This window comes from Primulina huaijiensis, chromosome 9 (assembly GCF_012295235.1).
Source record: "Primulina huaijiensis isolate GDHJ02 chromosome 9, ASM1229523v2, whole genome shotgun sequence".
Taxonomy (NCBI): domain Eukaryota; kingdom Viridiplantae; phylum Streptophyta; class Magnoliopsida; order Lamiales; family Gesneriaceae; genus Primulina; species Primulina huaijiensis.
The window spans coordinates 15,484,267-15,512,237 of NC_133314.1; the positions used below are offsets into that span (position 1 = coordinate 15,484,267).

The 27,971-nt window shown below is 33.5% G+C and overlaps 3 protein-coding genes across 3 annotated transcripts; 1 reads left to right on the plus strand and 2 right to left on the minus strand.

Moving 5' to 3' along the window:
- Window positions 1-962: 962 nt before the first annotated feature.
- Window positions 963-3,143, plus strand: LOC140984944 (probable CCR4-associated factor 1 homolog 7). The gene is made up of 2 exons (XM_073452647.1): window positions 963-1,105; window positions 2,008-3,143. The coding sequence occupies exon 2, from the start codon at window positions 2,093-2,095 to the stop codon at window positions 2,921-2,923; it is 831 nt and encodes a 276-aa protein (XP_073308748.1). The 5' UTR covers window positions 963-1,105; window positions 2,008-2,092; the 3' UTR covers window positions 2,924-3,143.
- A 4,906-nt stretch (window positions 3,144-8,049) lies between these two features.
- On the minus strand, window positions 8,050-17,087 carry LOC140983905 (uncharacterized). The gene is made up of 5 exons (XM_073451061.1): window positions 17,007-17,087; window positions 9,632-10,169; window positions 8,709-9,515; window positions 8,213-8,382; window positions 8,050-8,082 (listed from the first exon to the last, which is right to left on the minus strand). Exons 1-5 carry the CDS (start codon window positions 17,085-17,087, stop codon window positions 8,050-8,052), a joined length of 1,629 nt encoding a protein of 542 aa, XP_073307162.1.
- A 3,272-nt stretch (window positions 17,088-20,359) lies between these two features.
- LOC140983906 (uncharacterized) lies at window positions 20,360-20,890 on the minus strand. The gene has a single exon (XM_073451062.1). It carries the CDS (start codon window positions 20,888-20,890, stop codon window positions 20,360-20,362), a length of 531 nt encoding a protein of 176 aa, XP_073307163.1.
- Window positions 20,891-27,971: the final 7,081 nt, after the last annotated feature.

The following is a 27,971-nucleotide window of genomic DNA, read 5'->3' on the forward strand; positions in this document are numbered from 1 at the left end:
TAGTTTATTTAAATTAAATTTAAAAAGTATGTAATTCCACAATTAATTTGGGACAAAAATAGATAATTATTTTCATTTTAAATAGTTTATTTAAATTAAATTTAAAAAGTATGTAATTCCACAATTAATTTGGGACAAAAATAGATAATTATTTTCCTAATATAAAAAATATATATGAATCTATCATTTCGAATTTAATTAAAATTCCACAATTAGCTTAAATATAATTATAAAAATACAACAAAACAAATTGCTTTATGTTTTGGACTTATTTTTCACATATTCTTGTAAAATGTTTTTAGTGTGTAAATAGTTTAGTATCATACTTTCATCACTGATAAATTCTATAGTAAGTCTATTGTGAGACGGTTTCGCGAATTTTTATCAGTGAGACGGGTCAACCCTACCGATATTCACAATAAAAAGTAATACTCTTAGCATAAAAAGTAATACTTTTAGTGGATGACCCAAATAAGATATCCGACTCACGAAATTGATCTGTGAGACCGTCTCACAAGAGTTTTTGTGTAAATTTCTATATAGACGAATCTTTATTTAAATTTTCGATTTGATTAAAATTTCAAATTAAAATCTAAAAGTATCCATTTAAAACACAAATCGATAAGCATTTATACATGTAGTTTGGTACCATGGTATATATATTTTTATTTTTTGCCAAATATTTCATTATTTTATTTAATATTATAGATTGGAAAAAATATATATACAAAATTAGTATATGACAACATAATTTTCTATATTTTCATAGTTTTAATTTAGTATATTCTCTAAAATTTATTTAATATTAAAAAAATTGTGTATGTGTATGAAATATATAATTTTTTATCCACACTTTCATTATAACTTAATTTATATAGATATAGTTTAATATTGCACATATTATTTATAATTTTAAAATTCATATTCAAGCTTTTTTTATATACATATAATAAAAAAAATAATCAATTATTGGAGTTCCACCACTCTCCTGATCTCGTTATTGTTTTCGGAACAATAAAAGAGAAGAAAAGGTTCCATTGGTGTAAACTACTCCAAGAACCCTAATCTTCTCCTCCTTGGTAACTAAATTCAATCTTCACTACAGGTTTGTAGTTCTTCGTCTTCATCACTCTATTGTTGAATCTCTCTTTACGAACGAAGTTAGATGCAGATCTGAATCTATATTTGTAAACATCGCCTTAAAACCTACTGTGTTGGATCTAGGCGGAAGCTAGATCCTGGTACCCGGATCTCTACACATATGACCATTTCAAGCTTTTTTTTGTGGGTTTTGAGTATTTGGTCCATTTGGCTTTTCAGATCGGGGTTTTGATTTGTTTTTGTTAGAGCGTATCTTTGAAATTTCACTTTGATACAGCTTCAGCTGCTGGGCTGACTGTTCTTTGGCTATGATCTGCTCCGTTTGGAAGCTAGGATTTGATTTCCAATGTATTCACAAATGGGTTTTTGATTTTCAGTCTTGGGTTTGAATTTAACTTGTAAAGTCATTCCTTTTTTTCTTTGGTTGAATTCGTGATATCTGTTAACTGGACAGATTTAAAATTCTCAAGTTCTGGGAATAATTTCATTAAGTGAAATTATAGTCAGGTGTCTGATGATCATCGAGTTTGGTGAAATGTGAATATGAATTTAGGATTCAGAATTTTTCAAGTCATAATCGGTACAATTTGATCAATATTTTACCCAGTCAATTGTTGCTGCTTCAACTATAATGAGTGCTTTTTTTCTTTTCCCATGTAAGTGATTATACAATGATGACACATCTATACAGTAAGAGTTGATGACACATCTATACAAATTGGAGTTGTTTCCTTTGTGCCTATTTACGAGAAATCGTAGACAAAGTGGTGCATGAACTTTTTCTTCGTGTATGTTTGAATTCATTTAAATCTTGATCAGTTATCCACCATTTTATGTTCACTAGTTGATCTTTTTTTATGCTGAGTTAATTTCGGGGCTTGCTTTGATGTCATGTGATGTTTGCAGATTGAATTCGAGACTCCTATTGCCATAGTTGTTTAGTTGGTGAAGATTGCATCTTTACTGCCAGCGAAGTAACATTTAAGAAGAAATGGATGAAATGTCAGAGTTACCGAAGAAAAATTCAATTCAAATTAGAGAGGTATGGAATGACAATCTTGAATCAGAGTTTGCTCTGATTCAAGATATCGTCGATGATTACCCATATGTTGCTATGGATACAGAGTTTCCTGGTGTTGTTCTTCGCCCTGTGGGAAACTTTAAGCATATCAATGAGTATAATTATCAGACCTTGAAGGATAATGTAGACATGTTGAAGCTAATCCAGTTGGGTCTCACATTTTCGGATAAAGATGGGAATTTACCTACTTGTGGGACGGGAACCAGCTGCATTTGGCAATTTAATTTCCGTGAATTTAATGTGAGCGAGGATGTATTTGCAAATGATTCGATTGAAGTGTTGAGGCAATCTGGGATTGATTTTAAGAAAAATAACGAAATGGGTGTTGATGTGAACCATTTTTCCGAGCTTTTGATGTCTTCTGGAATTGTTTTGAATGATAACGTCCATTGGGTGACGTTCCATAGCGGCTATGACTTTGGATACTTGCTTAAGCTATTGACTTGTCGAAGTTTACCCGAAACTCAAGCTGGATTCTTCGAGTTACTCAAGATGTACTTCCCAGTGGTGTACGACATCAAACATTTGATGAAATTCTGTAACAGCCTTCACGGTGGATTAAATAAGTTAGCCGAACTCCTAGAAGTAGAGAGGTTTGGGATTTGTCATCAGGCGGGTTCGGATAGTCTACTCACCTCACATGCTTTCATGAAGTTGAAAGACAACTTCTTCAGTGGCTCTACCGAGAGGTACGCCGGTGTTCTGTACGGTCTTGGTACCGAGGAGGGGTTTGAAAAATAAAGAAGGAAATGCTCCCGTATCACTTGTAGACTTGTAGTTTGTAAAGCATGGAAGTCCCATGTGAAGTTACACATTTGCAGAAAAGTGTTGGCCCCCTAGTTTCCTGGGTTGCGTATGTTTTTCTTTTCAAATGTTTTGTTTGTAAATCAAGAATCCCAGTTGTAAAAGGTGACTGACTAATTAAGTGTTGCTATAATAAAATTTTACCATTGCATCTCAATTTCATTTGATAATCTCCCGCAAGTTTTCTGGGATTGCTTCATGTGAGGCTCGGGGCCGAAGAAGAGGGGGTGATAATCGATGCTATGAGGTTACACGGACAATGAACGGTTTTTGACAGGTTTCTAGGAGAAGAATACAAAAATGAACCGATATCACATCGGAAAGAGAATGATTCCAAAACTGTTCTGGTATGGAACTGTGCAGAGAAGACTTAAAAGATTTGATATGTATGACTTAAAAGATTTGATATGTATTATTCATATCAAGAAGATGTATCTTCTTTTCGGTATTTCACATACGAAGACAGGCGTTGAATCTGGAGTGTTACACTTTAGCTTGTTTTTCGACCTATTTAATTTCTTGGAATCGAAATGACAGAACGTAAATTCTCTGGCTTAAGTATAAACGTTTACTGATGATTCAAGGTGGTTCTCGTTTTTGACATGGATGGAGAACAAGAATCAACCTACAAATGTTTGAAAGGTGCTGGAGGTATCATATATGGCAATAGGTCGGATCTTCTAGGACTCGAGATCCAATCCTTAAGATTATGGACATATACCCGTATTAACTCTTTCAAACATGCTAGTATCTCACCCTTGTCATGTACAGGTAATTAAAATTAATAAGTACGAGCGTTTAAATCATCACTTAAACTTATTGATATAATGAATATATTTAATTATTACATAAATTTTTTATACCATTTGATATCATATTTAAATAAGGATAACATTCACGCCGTTAAATTAAATTATTTACCATTACATTCAATATGTATTGAGTGAAATTGTAACTAATAAAAAAATATACTAAAAAATCGTATAATATTTGTCTATCAATATTTCAAATAAAAATAAATAATGTTTCAAAAATACATTAAAAAATAATTTATTTAATAAAAATTTTGATTACAAATTTTAATTATTTTTTTTAATATTTTAAAAAATGTTTATATTAAAGTTAAAATTAATTAATAATAATAATATCGATGTATGGACAGTTGTTGTGTTGCGGAAATAATAACAATATTGATTTTGATGATAACAAAGCTTTTGTTTTGTTCTAACATATTTACTCAAGTGTGAAGTTGCTACCTCAAGTTGGAACCTGGAACTCGAAACTTCTATACGTTCATCAGAGCTTATTAGCTTAATGAGAGCTTTTCCCTTGTGTGTGAGTATGCGTTTGAGAGTATATACATTGTAATATATTAAATTCCTCACAGATACATTCACTCACACAAAAAAGAGTTGAGCTTCGAGAATAGTTGAGTGAAGTTTTCACACAAATATATTAAAGATTACATTTGTAGTCTTGGCATAAGGAAATTAAACGTTATGTGGATTGTGAGGTTACGGTCTACAATCGAGAGTAGCTAGGAGTTTCGATTAGGTAAGGGATAAGTCCCAAGTCGAAATGAGTTTGTACAAAAGATTGTATAAATCAAAGTCTTATAGTGAAATCTTCCTAAATGAAAAAAAGAGTACGTAGGAGTTTTTATTGATTCTGTTTTTAATATGTATTGTTGAAGTATTTATGTATTTTTCAAATACCAAAATATTAACCAAATGTCTAATAAAACTTTTCACCCAAAATGTTTTTATTATTTCAACTTACATATTTTTAAATGCTTTACAAAATGATTAATCGATTTTTAGAAGGATTATTTTGAGTTTCTTGAGCTTGGTTTTAGAAGCAAAATCGATTTAATTTCCTGATGATTGGTTCATTTTTTTAACATTTCAAGAACGAGCTATTATAGCTCTTTTAATTGCAAAAAAATTTATATTTCTTTCTTTACTCTAAAATGTTTAATATATCTTCAAATGATTTTTTAAAATATACATTGTTAGAGTTATATTGTTCGACAGATGTAAGTAAATAATAAATATATCAGTAGTAGAGTAAGATTATAAATTTGTGATTTATCAGAATTAAGTGTTGTGTCAAATGTTACAACATTTAAGATAATACACAGCGGAATATTAAAGTTTGTAGCACAAATCGATTCGAAATAAATAGATGGACAAGATTAAATATGCACAAATATAAATACTTGTGCGGTGTCTCAGGACAAAAATTAATCACTAGAAAACCAAAACGTTTACACAAAAAACCAATCACTAGTGATTTTCACAAAAATAAATTTCCTCAACCCGTTGAGAAAATAAACGCTTTCTAAAAATAAATAACCAGAATAAAAACGTATTCAAGAAAGCAAAAACGCGAGCCAAAAACTTGGAGCAACAAAACTATCTTCAGCCAACTTCGTCATGGATGTTGTCTGAGATGTTTCCAACATTCAAGACAACACGCGGTATCTGCACTCTTCAGAACAGCACGTCCCTTGAAGAAATATTTCTCTGAAATCTATTACGTGCACAAGTGCGTGTATATTTGATCGAGAGAAGAGAACACCAGAAAATCTCCCACGAAAATCACCTCCACGAAAAACTATCTCTATTAAAAACTCCTTTCAAGAAAATCTCTTCCACGAAAAATCCTACACGTGAGCTCTCTGAATTTTTCTCTTCTCTCAGTGCTTTTGCATCTACATCTCTTATTTATAAATGTCTCCTCTTCTATGATTTATCTTGACGGAAATCTATAAGATATGGTATACAAGAATTCTATTAGAAACAAAATCAATAATACCATATCATGTAAATCATTATCATAAATATTATATCTAGAAGATCCTTATCATAAATATAATATCTAGGAAGATAAAACTCAATATTCCACATAATCTTATCAATAGGAAATTAAATTTAAGGAATATATTATATCACAATAAAATCTTAACATAATTAACTAGAAAGGCAAAACCATAATTAAATATTAAATATCATATCAACAAGGAATAATATATCTTGAGAAATAAATTTAATATGAAAATTATATTTTCCTTCAATCTCCCCCCTTTTGCCTTTCTGGACAAAATCAAATTAAACTCAATTTCTCAGTTAAACTCCAGTTAACTCCCCCTTAATATGTGAATATTTCTTCCCATGAATAAAATCAAGTTAGTACGGGTGTTGTTCGTTGTGTTGGCAACACCTGAGACAATACCTGTAAAAATCATTAACAGTTCATTAAAACATAAACACATCAGGGAAAACAGAGACATCAGATAACTTAACAGAGCAGAAAATTTAAACGAGAAGGCTAGCAAAACAAGGTTCAAAACTCTATCTGATATCGTTTGATCCTTTCAATTCATAGACCCTTCATCAGCCATTAGCTCGGGTTTGAGTTTGAGTCGCATCTTCTCTCCTTTTTTGTCCAGAATGGACAACCAAGTTCTCGTACTAGACCAGATCAGCTTTGGCCCGTAATCACTTTCCAAAAATACTAAGATAATTACGTCCAAAATCATTTCAAAATAATTTCCAGAATTGAAACCCACATCGATTTTAACACCACTAAAACATCAAAGATCACACATATTCAATTTTTCGTAAAATCTGGATTTTCGTCGAATTTTCTTTATCGAAATACGCATGTCCTCGTGACACAACAATATTCACAATGTTATATTTATGCATGACATATTTATGCCTAATAACAGAATGTAACATAAAAAGAAACATGAAAACAAATATGAGATATCATCACAAATGAAGTGTTTTCACAAATGTTGGCAACATCTTCTGATAACACGCACAATTCCAGAAAAAAAATTTTGATTTTTCTTCACACTTGGTGACTTAACAACTTTCTGATCATAGAAGTGGTAGCTCCCACACTAGAAGAGCGGTCTTCTTTAGGACTTTTCTAGGTAGCTTTTTCCAATTTGTTCTATTTTACCTTCTGTATGAAATTCAGAAAAGGTAGCTCCCACACTAAAAGCACAGTCTTCATTGGACTCTTTTAGGTAGCTTTTTCCCATCTTTTCTTCTGATACAGAGCATATGCATAATTGATTTGTATTTTTACTCAATTTTTTCAAGTCACTTTTCGTATGGGACAATGTCATTGAGTACATGTTAATCCATCAACTACTTTGTGATTTAATCAAAATATTAATCATATCCAAGTGTGTTAAGTTTAGATAGAACATGAAATTGTAAATGCACCAGAAGATTATGCATCATTGTGATAACACATCATATAACAGTATATATGCAAATGCAGTATGTCTAAGTCCAAGAAATGCACATGCATGTTAGGTGTTGTCCGATATGTTGTAACATCTGAGACAACATCTATGAATGTTTAGGCAGAAATCATGCTGAGAGATTTCCTAAGGTTGGAAAATCTCTCAAAATCTAATGATTTTGTGAATATGTCAGCCAGTTGGTTATTTGTACCAAAAAATTCAATTCGAATCAATCTTTTTTCTACTAAATCTCGAATAAAGTGATGTCTAATGTCAACGTGTTTTGTTCGAGAGTGTTGTACTTGATTTTTTGAAATATCAATGGCACTAGAATTATCACAGTACACAATTAAAGATTCACTATTAAGACCATAGTCCTTTATCATTTGGTTCATCCATAGGAGTTGAGAACCACAACTTCCAGCTGCCACATATTCGGATTCAGCCGTTGAAAGTGAGACGCAATTTTGTTTCCTACCATGCCATGAGATTAAATTATTTCCAAGATAAAAGCAACCTCCAAAGATTTTCACTTCCATATGACCCATTAGGTCCATGTGAAGTAAATCCAGACAACGTGTTGTCCCAGATGATGGCAACACTGGGTGTGACACGTGAGTCTGCATACCCTTTTGACAATCTTCGCACACATATGATATACTAGATGAAAGATTAGGCATACCTCGTACTGCATCATACTTACACAAGTTCTTCAAGGTTTTGAAATTTACATGACCAAGTTTTTGATGCCAAAAGTCGAGTTCATTGATTTGTGCATGATTGCATGAAAGTTCCTCACCTATTTGGTAACAATTGTCTGAAGACCTTGTACCTGTCATAATGTACATGTTAGTTTTATCGAAAACTTCACATGTATGTTTATTAAACTTGACATGAAAATTATCATCACACAATTGGCTTATGCTTATAAGATTTGAATTTAATCCTTCAACATGAAGCACATTGTGGAGCTTTGGTAGTCCTTCAACATTCAGTGTTCCCTTTCCAACAATCCTTCCTTTAGCTCCCCCTCCATAGGTTACTCTACCACATTTTTGTTCAACATAATCAATGAGATATTCCCGTGATCCTGTCATATGGCGTGAGCTTCCACTATCAAAGTACCAATGACCTGCAGTGTTAGTTTTTAAATAAGTATGACAACATTACAGTGAGTTTTTACCTTTGGGACCCAAATTTGTCTTACTGTAGGTCGATGGTAGGAGGTGTTGCGGGAAGTGTTGGACAACATTCGAGGAAACATCCGACTCGCCGTTTGATTCATGCGGTCATCCCTGAGTTTAAAACAGTATGGCCTGATATGTCCAGGCTTAAAACAGTAATGACATACATGCTTGTGTTTTCTTTTCTTAGGAACGAGTGCAGCAGGTCGTCTTTTCGATGGAGAGCTTTTGATTGAAGATGTAGGCTGTGACGATGAGAATGTTTCAGTTTTACCTTTCACAAAAACAGTAGATTTTGAAGATTCACCAATTTCAAACACACTGTCTTTGAATCCTAAACCCTTCTTGTCATCTCTTCCCATCAAAAGTATGGATTCAAGCTTAGATGTGCTCGAATTGAATTTAGACAAAGTTTTGGTTGTCTTTTGAAGATCATCTTTGGTCTTACCTAGTTCCACGTCCTTTTTGCGAAGGATGACTTCAAGTTTGGCAACCACGGCTTTTAGTTCGGTGTTTTCCTTCATAAGAGTTGAGTTAAACTTGTTTATTTTGGTCCAATCCTCAAACAGCTCTTCATAAAGTTTCTGTACGCCTTCAAGAGTAATTTCTTCATTTTTAGCTTCCACTTCATCTTCACTGAAATTTCCAGAAGACGTAGATTTTAAGCATACTGGTTTTGAGTACATGTTGCGTCCAGTGTTGCGTCCAGGAGTGACAACACCTAAGGCAACACCTAATGGGTTCACTTGCAGCCAACGTCTTTCGGTAAATAGTGCAGTTAAGGAGGTGTGATTGTCTTCGTCATTGGATTTCTCCTCCTCATCAGATTCTTTATCGCTTAGAGAAACATTGTAGCCTTTGTTCTTTCGTAGCCTGTTAGCACATTCGTTGGCATAGTGGCCAAAGCCTTCGCATTCTCTACACTGCACCGAATCATACCTTTTTGAATTAAACTCTCCCTTGCCTTCATTCTTTGTTCGAAATTGTTGTTGGACAGGAGGTTTAGGAGCTGGTAGACTAGGAAATTTCGATGGTTGTCCATCCTTCTTATTGTCTCTGATCCTTTTTAAATAATTACAAACTTCTCCGTGATGTATGAAATAGAGTCTTCACAAAGGTCTGACTCATTTACTTCTTGTGACAATTTAAGGAGATGATTATATGAGTCATTTGATACCTGGAAAGCGATCGTTTTACCTTTGTCCTTCTTCCGCATATCCATGTTCATCTCGAAGGTACGAAGTGAGCTTATCAAATCCTCCAGTGCAATTAGAGTTGTATCCTTTGCTTCATCAATTGCACAAATTTTGATGTTGAACCATTCGGGCAATGATCTGAGAACTTTGCTAACCAACCTTTCATTTGAGATTGGATCACCTAAGCTGAAAGCTTCATTGGCAATCTCTCTGAGGCGTTTGTCATAGTCGATGATAGATTCAATTTCTTCCATCCTCAGATTCTCAAATTTGGATGCAAGCATTCTTAGTTTCGTTCTTCTCACACTTTCCGAGCCTTCACTGTGTTTTTGAAGAATTTCCCACGCATCCTTAGCTGATACACAGTTTGTGATCAGGCTGAACATGTTCAGATCGACTGAGGTAAAGATGGCATTTACGGCCTTCGAGTTGTGGTTCGATATTTGTAGTTCCTCAACAGTCCACTCATTTTCAGGCTTTATCAGGGTATCACCATCTTCGTCTAACCTTTTTGGTGGACTCCAATCGCTGACAACACGCTGTCAGGCTCGTTCATCTATGGATTTAATATATATTCTAATCTTCACTTTCCATATACTGTAGTTAGATCCATCCAAAATAGGTGATCGAAGTATTGTGTTTACGAGTGACGCGTCCATTTGAATATTTCTGTCAAACAAAACAAAAACCAGAATCAGCACTTAGTATGTCAAGAGTAGGCTCTGATACCACTTGTTAGAGTTATATTGTTCGACAGATGTAAGTAAATAATAAATATATCAGTAGTAGAGTAAGATTATAAATTTGTGATTTATCAGAATTAAGTGTTGTGTCAAATGTTACAACATTTAAGACAACATGCAGCGGAATATTAAAGTTTGTAACACAAATGGATTCGTAATAAATAGATGGACAAGATTAAATATGCACAAATATAAATACTTGTGCGGTGCCTCAGGACAAAAATTAATCACTAGAAAACCAAAACGTTTACACAAAAAACCAATCACTAGTGATTTTCACAAAAATCAATTTCCTCAACACGTTGAGAAAAAAAACGTTTTCTAAAAACAAATAACCAGAATAAAAACGTATTCAAGAAAGCAAAAACATGAGCCAAAAACTTGGAGCAACAAAACTATCTTCAGCCAACTTCGTCACGGATGTTGTCTGAGATGTTTCCAACATTCAAGGCAACACGCGGTATCTACACTCTTCACAACAGCACGTCTCTTGAAGAAATATTTCTCTGAAATCTATTACGTGCACAAGTGCGTGTATATTTGATCGAGAGAAGAGAACACCACGAAAATCTCTCACTAAAAACTCCCACGAAAATCACCTCCACGAAAAATTCCTTTCACGAAAATCTCTTCCACGAAAAATCCTACACGTGAACTCTCTGAATTTTTCTCTTCTCTCAGTGCTTTTGCATCTACATCTCTTATTTATAAATGTCTCCTCTTCTATGATTTATCTTGAAGAAAATCTATAAGATATGCTATACAAGAATTCTATTAGAAACAAAATCAATAATATCATATCATGTAAATCATTATCATAAATATTATATCTAGAAGATCCTTATCATAAATATAATATCTAGGAAGGTAAAACTCAATATTACACATAATCTTATCAATAGGAAATTAAATTTAAGGAATATATTATATCACAATAAAATCTTAACATAATTATCTAGAAAGGCAAAACCATAATTAAATATTAAATATCATATCAACAAGGAATAATATATCTTGAGAAATAAATTTAATATGGAAATTATATTTCCTTTCATAGATATAAACATACAATATCTTTTATACATTTTTATTTATTAAATATAAGAAAATATTAAAAACAATTCACAAAACTCTTATGAGACCGTCTCATGAGTCAATTTATGATAACGATCTTCTACCCAACCTGATTCATGAAAAAATATAGTTTTATCTCAAAATTATTATTTTTCTTTCAAGATTTGGACCGAGTCGACTAGTCCCATTCATATAGATTTGTTAGATTATTTCATAGGAGACATAATGAAGCTAATTTACTTAAATTTATTTTTTCTACCTTGGCTAATTTTTCGTAAATATGCTGACAAACAATTTAATTAGACCATTGATTTCTAACAATTTTTTAAAATTATTGTAACACATTATTAGAAAATAAAAATGTTATTAATTTTTTTTTAAAAAAATATTGTAGTGAATTTTAAGATAATTTATTTGATTTCAAAAATTATTTTTATATTTATTTATAATATTTATTTATTTAATTTAATGAATTAAAATTTTTTTAAATACTTGTATAGTTCGTAATTTTTGTGTGTGTCGTTGTAGATTTAAGTTTTTCGAATAAATTTATCTTTAGTGCAATAATAAATATTTCTATTTGTTGGGTAGAGAAAAACAAACAATCTTGATTTTGATAATACCAAATTTTTTTATTTCGTTTCTAAGATATTTATTAAATATGAAGTTGTTATCTCAAGTTGGAAGCGAAACTCAAAATCAACCAAATGAAAATCCGTCGAGCTGTAATTTTTCGATGATATCCCACAGCTCGATGATGGAAATGACAAGCCTCCAAAACTATTGAATAGAAAACTCAATTTTACTCAAGTGATATTCAACAATACCTCAGTTGAATAGAAAGTTATCTAGGAGAAATATTAGTCACAATATCGAGATGATAGAAACAGAAACAACAATCAGCTTGAGTGAAGCAGTTCTAATATTTTGACCATATCTCTGAGGTCAGTTATTCAAATTGAACGATTGAATATGAATTACAAAGCTAAAAGACTGATCTACAAATCATCTTCATAAGTCAGAGTTTGAATCAGATCATAGAAGCTGATAAACCACAATAAAAATGTTGGTTCTACACAGAATGAATAACAAGTTCCAGGTTGCTAATAGCCTGATCTATCAAACATATTTTTATCATACGAACTTGAAATTGAGTGATTCTTGATTCCATGGAAATCTAAGAGAAAGTAATACAAATTTCATGTTTATCAGTTTGTCCAAAAATCGACGAATCAAGAGCTATAACAAAGCAAAGCAAACAGTTCGACTTGTACTAGCTTGGAAACAACTCACTTCGAACAACTCAGACCAAACAAACAGCTCAAGCTCATAACAGACCAGATCAGACAATCAAATCATCACAGTTTGATCAGCTCGATCTGATAACAGTTTCATAAAATGGCCAGAAACTCAAATTTGACTATTATAATTTCAGAATCCATACACAATTTTTCCAAACGGTCATATTATTGTATCTAATGTCTATATCATTTTTGGAAGCCATAAATACAACATATTGAAGATTAAATACAAATTTTGGAAAATGATTCAAAGCATGAACAACTTATATGAAGAAATTAGCTAGAATGAGAGCAAGTCCAAGTGTGAACATGCGTTTGCTATATACATACATTGTAAATTCATCACATACATGAGAGTTTAGCTTCGAAGTTTAGTTGAGTGAGTTTTTACATAAAGACATTAAAGATTGTGTTTGTAGATTTGACATAAGAGACGTTAAACATTATGCGGATGGTTAGATTGCGGCCTACAATCGAGTATGCTAAGAGTTTCGATTAAGCAATTGATAAGTACTAAGTTGAAATGAGTTTGTACAAAGAGTTATATAAATCAAAATCTTCTGGTGAATCCTTCCTAGGTAGAAGAAGAGGTGAAATAAGAGTTGTTATTCTCCGAACATCCATAAACAAATTTGTATCTTTTTACTTATTCCATTTAATTATCATTATGTTTTTATGATACATTGTTGAAGCACTTTATATGTTCTTCAAATACTTAAAATAATGCATATTAAGTATTTGATAAAATGCTTCAACCAAAAATCTTTCTATACATTCAACTTACATATCTTTTAAAAGTTTTTTTAAAATATTTAATCGGTTTTTGCGATGAATTATTTTGAGTGTTTTTCGCTTGGTTTGAAAACCAAACTCGATTTAATTTCTCAATATTTAATATTTCAAGAATCGATCTATTGTAGCTCAATTTTTGTCCCCCAAACGATCCTACCACTACTCTTATATTTTAATGTAAATTATTACTTTAATTACATATATAAATATATTAATATATTTTTGTTTCACTACAACAAAAACTCTAAACGATCCGTTGTTGTATTCCATTTAAAACTGTTGTAGTTAAGGGTGTTGTTGAAAGTGCGTTCAACGACAACGGTTTAAAGTGCGTTCAATGACAACGGTTTTAAACTATTGTCGTAGCTATAATTAGCGGCGATTTTAATTAGCGACGGTTAATGATATGATTTACGTCGCAAATTAGCGACGTATTTTTATAAACAGTCTCTAAAATTAGCGACGATTTTTGAATAAGACGTCGCCACCGTCGCTAAGTAGCGACTGTTTAGAGAAAAATTGTCGCTTTTATAAAAATCGGTCGCTAATTTTTTTTACGTAAAATAAAAAAATTACTTTTATAATTTAATAAATCTACCAAAAAAACTTACAATCTAACTAAGCTAATAATATTCATAATCTTAACTAACACTTAGAAATTTACGAAAAATTGAAGCGAAAAAACTTACCATAAATCGAAACAAAAATCGGCTAAGAGAGAAAATTTATTGTGTAGAGTAAAATGGACCGAAAAGCGGATATTTATAGACAATTTGCGACGGTTTTTGGTTAACCTCGCTATTTGTGACGGTTGTTTAATAAACTGTCGTTATTAGCGACGGTTAAGCAAAAATCCTCGCTATTTTAAAAATTACGACGGTTCCAAGAAAACCGTCACAATATTTAAAATAGCGATGGTTTTGTTTAAACTGTCGCTAATAACGACGGGTTTTTATAAAACCGTCGCAAAATCCATAATGGTTTTATAAAATCGTTTTCGTTTGTCCAAAAAAACACGGTAATAGACAAAGGTTTCAATGGTTTTCTAAAAACCGTTGTCTTTTAGCGTTTTTTGAGGGGTCTTAAAAAATTCTCAGTAACAACAGTTTTAATGAAAACCGTTGTTAAAAAGTTTTTGTTATAGGAAGCCATTAGTTATATCAAATATTCAGATATTTAAATAAACCTCTTTGATATCACTTTTTAGAATCAAAGATAATAATTTAGAGGATGATGAATAAATTGATATGCAATTATGACAAACTATATGAAACTGAGGCTATGTTAACAACTCGAGTAAATATTACAATCTGACTGAGTAGTTTAAGCTACTAAAATATCTAAGTGCGAAAAAAACTCAAGTTACTTAGTGAATATGATACATGTAAGTGCAAAAGATCAGTTCAGGTTAGAAGCTCAATAGAACGAACGATAACAGATAAGATAAATAATAATAAAGTGACTGTAAATAGAAGATACGCGAATTTGTTTATGAAACTTCGAGGCTAAGCTTTTACCTCTTCGTTTTCTATTTCCAGAATGACTCACTAGAAGTTTTGATCGGTACAACCCTTTTATACAAAATCACTCCTACTTATTACTTATCTCTTGCCTAATACAAAATCCTAGCACTATTTTCTTAACTTAATATGTTCAGAAACAAATTTCTAACAGTTACAGTGATTCTCACAATATAACATAGCTCGTGTAAACAAGCTATAAGGGAGAATAAAAGGGCAAAAAGTGATCCTTAATCAATCTGATAAAACTTTTTGTGTGTACAATAACAACTTGAAAATAAGTCTTGAAACAGAAGCTGTGCGATCTGAGAATGTCTAATTGAAGATTAATGTAACAATGGTCTCTTCATTTCTTGATTCATCTCCTTTACAGGTGTTGATCCTCAATATTAATAAATATATACGATACTCACAGATGTACATGGTAGCCAACAATTAAGCAGAGAATGCCAGTTGAAACGTCCACTATTCGTTTTTCTTAAAAAGTACTAGAATTTTTTTTTCTTATCCATCTATTCGGCCGAACCCCCATATATAATCTACTCGTGTTTCCCTTAAAAGTAACTTAAATCATTAGCACATGTCATAAACGTAAGTGCGGAAAAATTAGCGCTCGTCCTCGGGTTGTGTGCACATTCAGTCCAGCAAGATCAACCATCAAGTCCCTCATTAACATCAATATCATGCTCACCTGCATCGATCACACATAGTGAGTCTATTGACTCAACAAACCTTAACCATGATAACAAGCAATACATATACAATCACATGCAACATTGAAATATACTTTTACTTAAAATAACTTTTCATGAACATGCATAAACTTAAACATTTTTCCTTTCATCATATCATATCATATTTCCTTTCATCATACCATATCATATTTCTTTTCATCATATACGTATACATTTTCTTTTTTATTGAATTCGGATCGTTAATTTTGACTTTCGTATCAGCTGAAGGTTGATAGATCCATCTACGTGTAACCACAGTACTTGGTGACGGGGACATTAGCGACACTCTCACCCGTCAACTGAGCCTTGACCTTATATTTCATCATATCATGTCAATGAAAATACGATCGTCGGGCTCCCTCTGAGGTCTTCTCCCGTAAACGGGCTCTCTCTAGGGCCTTTTCCCTCACGATATCTCCAAGCATATCATCGTATCATCGTATTAGTCACAATCACTTCACTTCCTTCAACGGTTCATATTTTCATCACTTATAAAAATTCATTTATATATATAAATCTTTTTTTTTTCTTCTTTTAAACCAAGTATGCAATATGTCTTTTAACGTTAACGTTTTATCATAAAATTTCATAAACATTTAACATAAATATTATAGCATATATTACATGATTCAGGGCACTTCCAGGATGTCTATAACAATTTTAGGTGTAGAATGATCGTTTAACCCCTAGAAGCATAAATTCCTATATTTATCCCTAGACCTCGAAACGACGTCTCAAATCATTACAAACTCAAAATATTACCTTAAAACACTCCCTTAAATATTCGTTAGGCTTAAAATTTAGCTTTTCGATTATTTTCTCGATTCGTTTTTAAACTTAGACGTACATCCCGATTTTGACTTGTATGGACTCGAAACTTAACCAAACTTAAACCAAAGCTTAATAACACCTAACTAACCCATAAACAACCAAATTCCAGCCCATTAAGTCCCTTGAACATGCCTAGAAAGCTACTGAATTTTTCTGCACAAGAGTCCTAGTCCTAACATGATTCGAACCTAGGTTAGCTTCGCCTCCAGCCCTTAACCACCATGTCCAACCTCTACCCATCCATCCTAGGACCTAGGAAGAACCCATGACATGCTGCTGGACCGAACCTACCAGCCCAAACACGCTCAGCCCCTTCGCCCTAGCCCTAGGACTCCTTGCACAACTCTCCTAGGCGCGACTACTGTCTACCCTCGTTCCAACCATTGTGCAGCCCATCAAGGACCTTGGTTCATCCCTCTTAAGACCACTGGATGTGCCCTTGATAGCAGCTAGTAGCCGCATGCACCTAGGAAGCCGCCCACGCCTTAGATAAACCCTAGGACTTTGAAACATAATATTTTCGTTCAAGCGTTGTTACCCTACTGTCCAGCCCCTTTAACATGCTTCTATGGACCCTTAAACATGTGAAAAAACATCCCTTCAAGTTTTCCTACCATGGCAGCCCCTTTGTGCATTATTAGGAGGAATTTTAAAAAAATGAAAACACTAGTTTTGTGCATGTATATCCATAAAAACGAAAATATATAAAGTGTATCATGTTTTTCATGCAATCATGTATCAAACACATAATATGATGTGAAAGATGAGAAAAGAAGATTAAGGCGTGCCTTTGCGTTTATTAAGTATGAAATAATTTGGCGATACAATGAACGTTGGCGGAGAGGCGACCCTTGCGGAATTTTCCTTCAAAAAGTTATGTTGTTTCCCTTCAAATTTTTGTGTGTGGGTGTGGTGTTAGATGAAGAAAGATTCCTCGTAAAATTTAAGGGAAATGGACGTGTGTTTATGGTGAGGTTGGGGAGGCTTTTGGCTTTAAATATCAATTAGAAAACATAGTGTAAGCTTAGGTCCATTAACGTAGTATATTAGGCACATTAGATAATAATTAAAATATCTTGTTCAGGAAAGTTTGTAAAAATATTCGTCGAGTTTCCAAAAAATTCATATTTTCGTCGAAAATTCCATTTAAAATACACCACACATTAAACCATTAAAAATAATCATTTAATAAAATATTTTCTCTCCTATGGTCCCCGGTCTCCGTTCTTCGATCGCGTCACGAATAACCTTTAAAATATAGTTTTATACATTCATGTAGAAAAATACATTTTAAACATGTAAACATGCACACCATATTTAATTCATGCATTTAAAACAATTTAATTACAATACATAAGAAATTTGATAACTTGCATGCATATGGTTCAGTTGGACCTTCAAATTTTCGAGACGTTAAGGTGTCCTACTTATGTTTCCAAATATAGCAATAGTTAATTCAAATTCTTTGTGCAGTAGTTGAAAAGGATAACCAATAGATTATTATTCCGTCTTTTCTGACATCTCTCAAAGTAAATTTTGAGATAACTTTTTGTTGTCTTCAGAGATTGTTGTCAGATTATTATAACAGCTGATCTGTTCTGCTTACGGATGGAATATTGACACTTTGATTCCATTCAAGCTGTTGAAAGATTCGTAGCCAATCGATTGAATTGGACGGACAACTTGATTTGTCTATAAAGGTTTTGTCCGTCCCTTATTATGTTAGTGAAGTTGATCAGCATAAGTGGTGTTTTTTTAACAACATGCTTGTCAGTTTACTTCATTTGTTCCTGTAATTTAGCAATTTAGCTTGAGTCAATATCAATTTAGTTTGTAATAACCAAAACTTAGATTTAGATTTTATCATAAAACATTTCATTTTTTTTTCTTTACTCTAAAATACCTAATATATCCATAAAAATTCTTATGAGACCATTAATTTAATAGGTCAATTTAAGAGACAAATCTTTTACCCGGCCCGAATCATAAAATAAATATTGTTTTATGTCAAAATTATTATTTCTTACTCTAGATATGGGCCGAGTCGACTCGTCTCATGAATATATATCTTTGAGATATTCTCACTTGAGACTTACTCAAACTAATTTAGGTAAATTTAGTTTTTCTACTTTGAATAATTTTTAGTAAATATATCGACAAACAATTTAAGTAGATCATTTATTTCTAAATTTTTTTAAATATCGTAACACATTATTATAATAATGTTAGTATTTTTTTTCAAAAATATATTGTACCGAATTTTAAAATATTTTCTTTCTTTTCAAATAATTATTTTTATTTTTATTTTTATTTATAATATTTATTTATTTAAGTTAATGAATTAAAAATAGAATTGTAAATACTTATAAAGTTCGTAATTATTGTGTATGCCATTGTAGATTTAAGTTTCTTCAATAAATTTGTTTTTAGAGAAATAATAAATATTTGTATTCTTATCTTTCAATTTAAATTATTATTTTAATTATATATATAAATATATTGTTTAATAATATTCCAAAATATACATTTAAATAAATATATGAGAAACAATGAACAATATTATTATTTTTTAAAAATAAATTACATATCGGAAATTAGATCAATATAAGAAATAAGACCATATAACTCGTTTTTATTATAAGATTTTATTTAATTTTCTTTGAAGCAATATAAAAACTTTATATTAATTTAATTTTAAAATTGAATGCATATTAATTTAAGATAATTATCAAAAAATGAACTTGGAGGTGGAGCAATTAAAATTAATATAAATTTTAGAATTTGTTTTTTTTCCCCAAACCTAAAAAGTCAGATTTCTTCGTAAAAAAAGTTAGGACCACCGTAGCGTCACACGCCTATTGTGCCCATAATCTGAAAACGCGTCTAAATCAATGCTTCACCTTTTAGTCAAAACAAGTGTACTGCTTTTTTAACCTAATTTCATTAGATTTCTTGGTATATTCTTTTACAAATTTTCTAAATTATATAATATTTTATTATTGGTAAAAAACTTATTTTTTAAAATAAAATTTATAAAACATATTCGAACATTTATAGTTGTATCAAGCTTGTCATANAAATAAAATTTATAGAACAGATTCAAACATTTATCGTTGTATCAAACTTGTTGATGTGAATTGTGTAACTTAAATATTTAAATTTTATTTTAATATAATGTTCACATTTTGATGATTCTCCAAACAAAAGAAACTGTTACTTTCCAATAATGCATATTAAAATATATTTATAATAAGATATTATAGATATTATTGAAATAAGATTCATACTTTATCATTTTATCAACTATTCAAATTCTGTAAATCTGTTCTATAAATGTATGTCTAGTTCTTTCTTCTCAATATCTACTATTCACAACAAAAATACAATTATTAGTCATTTCGTGCGTGCATTTAACATACAAGCTCCAATCAATGATTTATTTTGAAAAGAAATATTCCAAAAATTATTATTTTTATATATTTGATATGACCTACTTTAATTTTTTTTTGAAAAAAATAACAAGGTTTTAAACTTAGTTTTCATGTACCTATAGTTAAACCAAAAAAAATTATTATAAAATTATCTTAATTTCTTTAGTAAATTGACATTATTTTGATATCGTTTAAAAAAGGTAAATAGTAAGTATAATATAATTATATATTAATATTTAAAAATATGTAATATAATTAATTTGAAATTAAATTACAAAGAATAACCCGTAGAAAATATACGGTCTACCAACTACTGGGGAGGCTCCACTGATCGGAGTTCGCCGCCGAAGAAGCCGACCCGGTGGCGCACTTCACCGTACTTCTCATGTTCTCGATCAGCGCTTCCGTCATCGCCTCTTGCGACAGTATCTCCGACAGCTGATCCGTACTAATCACCAGCCTCACCTTCCAAACGCCGCCGCTCTTAAACCTCGAGAAGACCTCCGCCTCTGATGACTTTCTCTTCACAACCCCTACGTCATCCACCGACATGCGGTACGGCGTCTTGATCGAGGCTGCTCCGCCGGAGGTCGAGATGGCTTCGACGTGGAGAGGGAGCAGATAGTAGTAGCGCCCGCCGCGAAGCTGCTCGCTGTGGAGGAGAGGCGGAGACACGTGGTGCGGGCTGGGGAAGACGCCGTGGCCAGGGAACTCGTTGGTGATGCACTCCGCCGTGATGGGGGAGTAGAGCTCCATGACGCCGCCGCTGGAGGTGACCACCTTCACCATTTCTTCGACGTCGACTCCCAATCCTTTGCAGATACAGTTCCCCATCAATGGAAGCTGATCGATAAACTTGTTCTGAATCAATGGAGAATCGGAAGTTGAATCAAGAATAATATATAATACTTGAAGAGTGTCGGCTGTCGGTGAGAAGTTTCTTGGATTGAAAATGGAGGACCCGACAAAAGGATTCGTTTCTTTACTTGTGATGATGAAGAACTGTTGTGAATATTAAATCGAATTATTGTTTCGTGACAAGTGTCTAATATAATATGAATATTAAACTTAATTTTTTTTTTTTGAAATTGAAATGAGAAAATATGATTGAAAAACAAATGTAGGATTTGGAGTTTGATAATCAAATAATATTTTTAAAATTATAAAAAAAAATTCACAAACACAATAACTTTTGTGTACATAGTTTTTTCCGAGTTGTAATTAATTTATGAAGAAAAATCAAACATCATGATAACTTAAACCTGATCAATATTTGCGTTGCTAAAACTGAGAGAAATACTATTTAACAGATTATTTTAGTTTTATTTATCAAATTACTTTTTTATGATTATGAAACTCACAATCGTTATATTTCGATGTGTATTAGTTAAATTTCAAAGCTAACGCAGTAGCTTGCAGACCACACTAATATGACAATCTCGTCAAGAAAATTGTTGATAAGAAATCAAACTCATGACTGTTGACCAAAACCCTCGTCCATTCCACTAATTCGAATAATTACAAAATAGTCTTTTAGTTTTATTATCTCATTACTTTTATATTTGTATTAATATTTCTTGGATAGTTTTAATATAATCTCACTAATTAATTAAGAAAATTTGAAGACGTCTTACTCTTATTATAGGGTTATATGATTTCTATATTCGACCCCTACCAATAAAATATTAGACATCAACTTGAATAGAAGATTAAATATGGTGTGGACCAGTGAAGTCGTGTGAAGTGAACTTGGGTTAAATGTCGAAACACACATATTGAAAGTATGCAATCACGCCATTAATGAAGTTTTCTCATTTATTCAAATAAAATATTTAACAATTTTACTTTTTTTTTTTGGGTTAAAAGTTGGGTGACAGTTCGACCATGAGAATGTATTCTCCGGGATATAAACCAGTTCAACAAAAGTGGAGCTAACTTATGATGATCCCGCCTTTTTTTCAATTAGTAGAAGTCACGGGCAGAGGAAAAAACTGTAGGTGACGGCGTGTTCTGCTTTTATCTAGTATAGAGAGGGGCGCTAAAATCCTTCCTATTAGTTCGTGCCCGACGACTGATATAGATGAGGAAATAACAAGATATGGCATGGTTCACGATCTGCCAGTATTAAAATAGGATTGTTGCTAGCGGAGCCACACTCCTTTCCGCCCGGGTTTTTTTTTAAAATTTATATGTAGATTTTTGTATAATTTTGGATAAATTTGATGTTAGCCCGGGTAGATCAATTTAAAATATTAAAGGATTTTAGATTTTAAAATTTTAACTCGGGTAGAGTCGTATTTCTGACTCGGTTACTGACTTTGGAAAAAAATTTTGACTCAAAAAATGGAGCTCAAACATGAGATGTAACTTGTTAGGCTGCAGGTAGATTGTCAACGTTGGGGAGTAGGGGCAAACAATCAGATTGTATATAATAATATCAAAGTTGTCTTTAATATTTCGGCCATCAATCTCTAAATGGGGACATTGGAATCATTAGTTGGTAAAGTGCAAATCTCATCTAATCATGCCATTAAACTTTTGAACCAAATTTTGTTTGTTTTTAGCTCCCTTTTTGATGCAACAATTATTCAGCTTTAAACTTTGTAAATATCAAATATTCGAATTCACACGAAGATGCTAATTAATCTGGTGAACCAAATACCCCAAGTTTGAAGATCTGAACAATCTGTTGACCTGAAACCAAAGAATAAACGTTAAAAGAGGGTGGAGGTGTGCACTTACGTATCTCATCTGATGCTCAAGTCACACTTTGGAAAATATAAAGTGAAGAAGAATATGAACTGAACTTTTGTAGATAAAAATAATCTTTCATTGTACAGATTCGTACAAAGAATGAAAGAATGAAAGAATTGTCTTCAAACTGATCTTTGCGAAAAATACTCTTCCACTGTATAGATTCGTACAAATCAAAGAATGAAAGAATAAAGACTATCTTCTAACTGATCTTGACTGCTATTTATTACTTTGCTCTTTTGTAAGCAGGTTTTTGATCAGTTGGTTGACTTGGTCTTTTATTAGATTGCTGCTGCTGTTCCTCTTCCCCCTTTTTGTCAACACCAACATGGGTCGATAGAAGGCGGACTTCAGAGCTGACTTGTGATATGGCGTTCAACATCTGTTCCTGCATCAAATCCATGCGCTTTGCCATACTTGTTTGCACGAAGTCAATCCGTTTTACAAGCATGTCTTGAGTTCGGAAGAGAGTTGGAACTGTCACTCTGTCCTTCTTCAGTTGATCTACGAGGAGAAATAGTGAAGTGATATCTTTTCTAACATGCTTGAGGTTCTTCATTGTATTCTCCTTTATAGAATCAATCTTAAGTGTGTGCAACATTTCGGTTGACTTCATATCAGAGACAGTTGAAATAATATTGTGCAAACTGGACTGAATTTCTTCAAGCATGAGGTCAGTAGCCATCGGTATTTCAGGAGACAAGATTTCAGATGTAGCTGGTGCTTTGCCCTTGTCTTCTTCACTGAAAATGACCATGGCTAAATGTGGTGATTCAGTCTCAGTTTGGTCTAGTTTTGTGACAATTTCTTCAACTGCTTCCTGTTGAGGATCTTGAACTGAGGTAGAAGGTTGAGCAGCAGTTGAGCTAGATGGCACATCAGTTGGCACTTGTAAATCAACCATTTGTTCAAGGTGCAACTGGGCCGTTTCAGCTTTATTTTGTTGGTCAGTCATGGCAGTTGACTGAACCATTGCTTCAATATTTTCCAACATAACCTTTGAGGCTAGTTGTTCTAATAAGCTCTGGTCTTCAACTGTCTCATCTAGTTGAGCAGATTCAAGGTTCAGCTGGATGTCAGTGGCAACTGATTGGATAACTTCGTCAATATTGGCCAGCTTCTTCAAGGTTCAACTGATTGGACGGCTCTGACTGAACTCCAGATGGCTGAGCCTGCTCCACAAATATTGGGCTTTGGGAATCAACTGGTATATACAATTGTTGATCCACTTCCCATGTTTTGATCTTCATTTGCAAAGATAAGAGATATGAGTCCAGCTGCTGGAAGACGGCTCTGTCATTGTAAGCAGTTGGACTGATCGGATCATAATTCAATTTTAGTTGAGCTGTTACTTCATCCAGCTTCTTCACGCGCATCAGATCAAAGAAATAAGATCTCCTCTCCAGTGCCTGAGCGATGGTGACAGCCTTTACTATCTTCAGGACCAATGTTTCCAGAGCGATTAATTCATTTAAAACTGATTTCTTCTTTAATCGCATGACAAACACTTCAGTCCGAAATCTGACTCATTCATCAAAATGTTCCAACTTCGATTCAGCGAACTCATTTATTTCGTTCCAAATGAGATCAATATGAGTCTGAATCGGGTTGGTTGGCATGAGCTCTTCAATCATCTAGCCCTTGCCTTTCGGATCAGTTAGGGCATGAGAGATATTCAGCCCAGAAGTAGTTGCATCAACCTTGTCACGTATCACCACGCATTTAGGTGGAGCGATTGGCAGTACAGTTGGTCTGGTGACAGTGATAGATGGTTCTCGGACTCCAACAAGTTTCAGCTTTTCACCAGATTCGGTGACTATTTTCATTGGAGGATCAGTTAGTTTCTCCCGCTGAGTCTCTTCAGTGGATTGTACAACTAGAATTGCCCGAATAGGTATAGCAGTTAAGGGTGGTTCAGCTCCAATTGGCATCAGCTTTTCAGCCGGAATGACTTCAACAGCAACTGATTTAGTCTTCTGATACCTTGGCTTCTTCACAATTTTTGGAGATGGTGTTTTCTCCGATTCACTATCACTAAAAATCTGTTTCCTCTTGATTGTCAGTTTCTTCACCAAGTCTTTGGTTCTGGCCTTCTTCACGGATTTGAGAGTTGTCATCATCCCAATCTCCTATTTAATTTTGGTGAACTTCTCCGGTGAAATGTCCAGCTTTGTCTTTGGTGGCTGAACATTTTTGGCGTTTAACACCTTGAACTTAGATGACTACTCAGTTGAGTCATCCACCAGACCATAATTTTTCAGCAAATAGCTGAGCGGCAAAGCGAAACTATTCGACTGCTTCGAAGATTGAACCATGTTCTTCAGAATGTTGAAAATAACGGTAGACCAGTTCAATCTTCTGCCGGTCATTATTGCTGTCATAACTTGGAATTTTTCAAGGGTGATGGCAGCGTTATGAACCTGCCTTGGCGAGAACACCATTGGCGAAGATATCTGCCAGCAGTTGTATCTCTGGCTTCAGCTCTTTTTTGGGATCAGACACCTTGATCTTTCTCCCATCAGCAGAAAATAAAGTATGCATCTTCTCAATATCAGATAGCTTTATCTCATAGAAGTGAGATAAGCTATCAGTTGGCAGTTGAAAGAGGTTGCTGAAAAAGTCTTCATCCACGATCAGCGACTGATTATTGACGGTCATGACAATCTTGCTGTCATCAGAAATAGTACTGTTGGCATAAATCTCTTGGATTTATTTTAGATAAATCAGTTGGGTCGCCAACCCTAAAAATTTCTTCAATCCCGCAGAGTCCAACTTCTGAAATATGCTCCTTACAGCCTCATCGAAAATAGAGAGGACTGAATCGAAATCAATAACCATAGCGTTGAGAAGGAAGGCTGGGATTTGGCTTGCCATTTTCGTTGATTTTCCTACAAAAAGATTTCTCTGAGATTTTGAATATTTGAGAGATAGAGTAAAGTAAACTAAATGGAGGCGGCACAATTATTTATGTTTGTGACTTGTTCAAATTTTGGGACACGTGACAGTCAGGGATTTATTTGAATAAAGACACGTGTACTTCATATGAATATTGAAATAAAATATTTTGAAAGTCACAAAATTTACTATGGAACTTCAACTGAATCGATAACCAGTTAACGTGTGTGATAAGATCAGTTAGGTTGAGAATTGAATGATCAGTTGGAAACTAAATCAGTGCAGTATAAGACCAGCTGATAGTTGTCTTATCAGTTAACCAATTTTAATTCAACATTCCCCATTAATGAATGCATTAAATATTAAATGATCTCATCTTTGGAAAATGAATCGTCGTTTGCTGACAGAAGTCTCTTCATATTCTCCTGTCAAAAATAATAATTGCGCCTCTTCATATGGTTTTCAGTCTATAAATAAGAACAAATTAATTAGGCACAAAATCACTTGACTAATTCAGCAGATAATACAAGGCAACAGCAGATGGACAGAGCTAGCAGTTCTCAACAACTGGACGTTGCGGAGGAGTTCAAGTTGTCGATCGATGCAGCTCGGAAGATCAAAATTTAAGATAATGACTTTTAGAAGACAATGTCTACCTGGACAAAGATCCAGAAACTGCAGTCCTTCAATTTCCTCGTGGCAACTGAAAACAAGTATAAGCGACGCCTCTGCGTTGCTCATACTTCAGACATCTTAACAGATGAATGTGTCTACCTCCTGATGCTCCTTAAAAAGCAGGAGTGTAAGATCTAGAAAATTCGAACTACGTAACATGACTGTATGCAATCTAGGGTTTTATTTAAATAATGTATTTAATGACTTTTATGCATTGAATGCATGATCATGGCATGGATAGGTGTTTATTTTATTATTTGTTAAGGTTTCAAGCATTAGGGCTTTAAGTTGCATTTCGCGCTCGAACGAGTAATGGAGACCGGGGATAATCAGGAAAATGTTTTTATTTAATAATTTTTTTAATTATTTAATATGTGGTGTATTTAAGTATGATTTTTGAAAATGGGCCTTGGTAGGGTATTTTTACCCATCGGGTCATATTTTTAACCAATACGCAAATTTTAGTGATTCAGATGACTTTTGAAGGGTGCTGGCAATATTTTCAAAAATGTTCCTAAACGAAATATTTTTCGGGAGTGTTTTGGGCTTGACGGGTTTATTTTATTAATTAATGGGCCCAAAACCCTTTTTATCCTTTAATTTTCATTAAAGGCCCATTAGTGCTTAATGTTTTCTAGTTAAACTCTACCCTATCAAACCCTATCAGCAGCAAAATCTTTTTCGTGAGTTCCTCAGCAGCCATCTCGAGTTCTTCAAGGTTTTTCAAGAAAAGTTCATTTCCTGCCTTTTAGGCGCAAGTCCTACGCGCATATCTTTAAGTTTTCGAGCACATAATCGCTAAGGCACGCCATGTATCCCTTTTTCTCATCATTCACGCTATGTATATGCTGGTGTGTGTGTTTGCATAAGGTTTTCTTGCATCTTTTATATTGTATCGTTTGTGCAACGTTTAGTCACAAAAAAATGCTTTGATTATCATGTAACTCACGTTTTCTTTGTGTTCGTGTAAGGGGCTGCCGAGTCATGATCCTAGGGGGCTGTACAGTCGAGGAATAAGGTGTCAAGGGGCTGCAGTCGGTTAATGGTCGAGAATTTGTGAGAGCCGATCGGTACTTCTTGGTTGTAGGACTCAGATGTGGCTATATCGGGAGATTAGGGTGTTGAAGCTGTGCGTGGCTCGATTCCAGTCAGGAGGCTGACCCTCTTGGGTCCATGACAGGGCTAGGAGAGGGCCGTGAACAGCTGGTCGTGGTCTTGAAGCCGATCGAAGAGGTTTGGCTGAGGGGTGTCTCGGTTGGCTCGCCCGAGGGGGCTATCAGGTTGTTGCACTCCACAGCATGCATGGGGCTGAGGGTTTGGGTTAAGTCGGTCAATGAGGGTCCAGAGGTGGGCTAGGGAGATTTGGTTCAGGTTTGGTCCTCGATGGTTAGGTCTAGGATCGAATAAACGATTGAGGCAACTAGGGTTATGGTTTGTACGCGCTGGAAATTCCAGAAACTTTTAGGCGTGGTTCGTAGGTCCTAAGGGGTCTGGAAAATGTGTTTAAGGGACTGGTTGTGTAGGTTTGAGTCACGGTTTAAGTTGAGAAAAATTTGATTAAGTTTCGGGTTGATTCGGATTAAAACCGAGA

Bases quoted from the DNA above. Each gene is read 5' to 3' on its own strand.
- LOC140984944 (XM_073452647.1), top strand. From the start codon at position 2,093: ATGGATGAAATGTCAGAGTTACCGAAGAAAAATTCAATTCAAATTAGA.
- LOC140983905 (XM_073451061.1), bottom strand. From the start codon at position 17,087: ATGCGGCTACTAGCTGCTATCAAGGGCACATCCAGTGGTCTTAAGAGG. The intron at 9,516-9,631 runs GTAAAACGATCG...ATCACGGAGAAG, and splicing joins TATGCGGAAGAAGGACAAAG to TTTGTAATTATTTAAAAAGG. The intron at 8,383-8,708 runs GTAAAACTGAAA...CTAACACTGCAG, and splicing joins ATCTACTGTTTTTGTGAAAG to GTCATTGGTACTTTGATAGT.
- LOC140983906 (XM_073451062.1), bottom strand. From the start codon at position 20,890: ATGGGGAACTGTATCTGCAAAGGATTGGGAGTCGACGTCGAAGAAATG.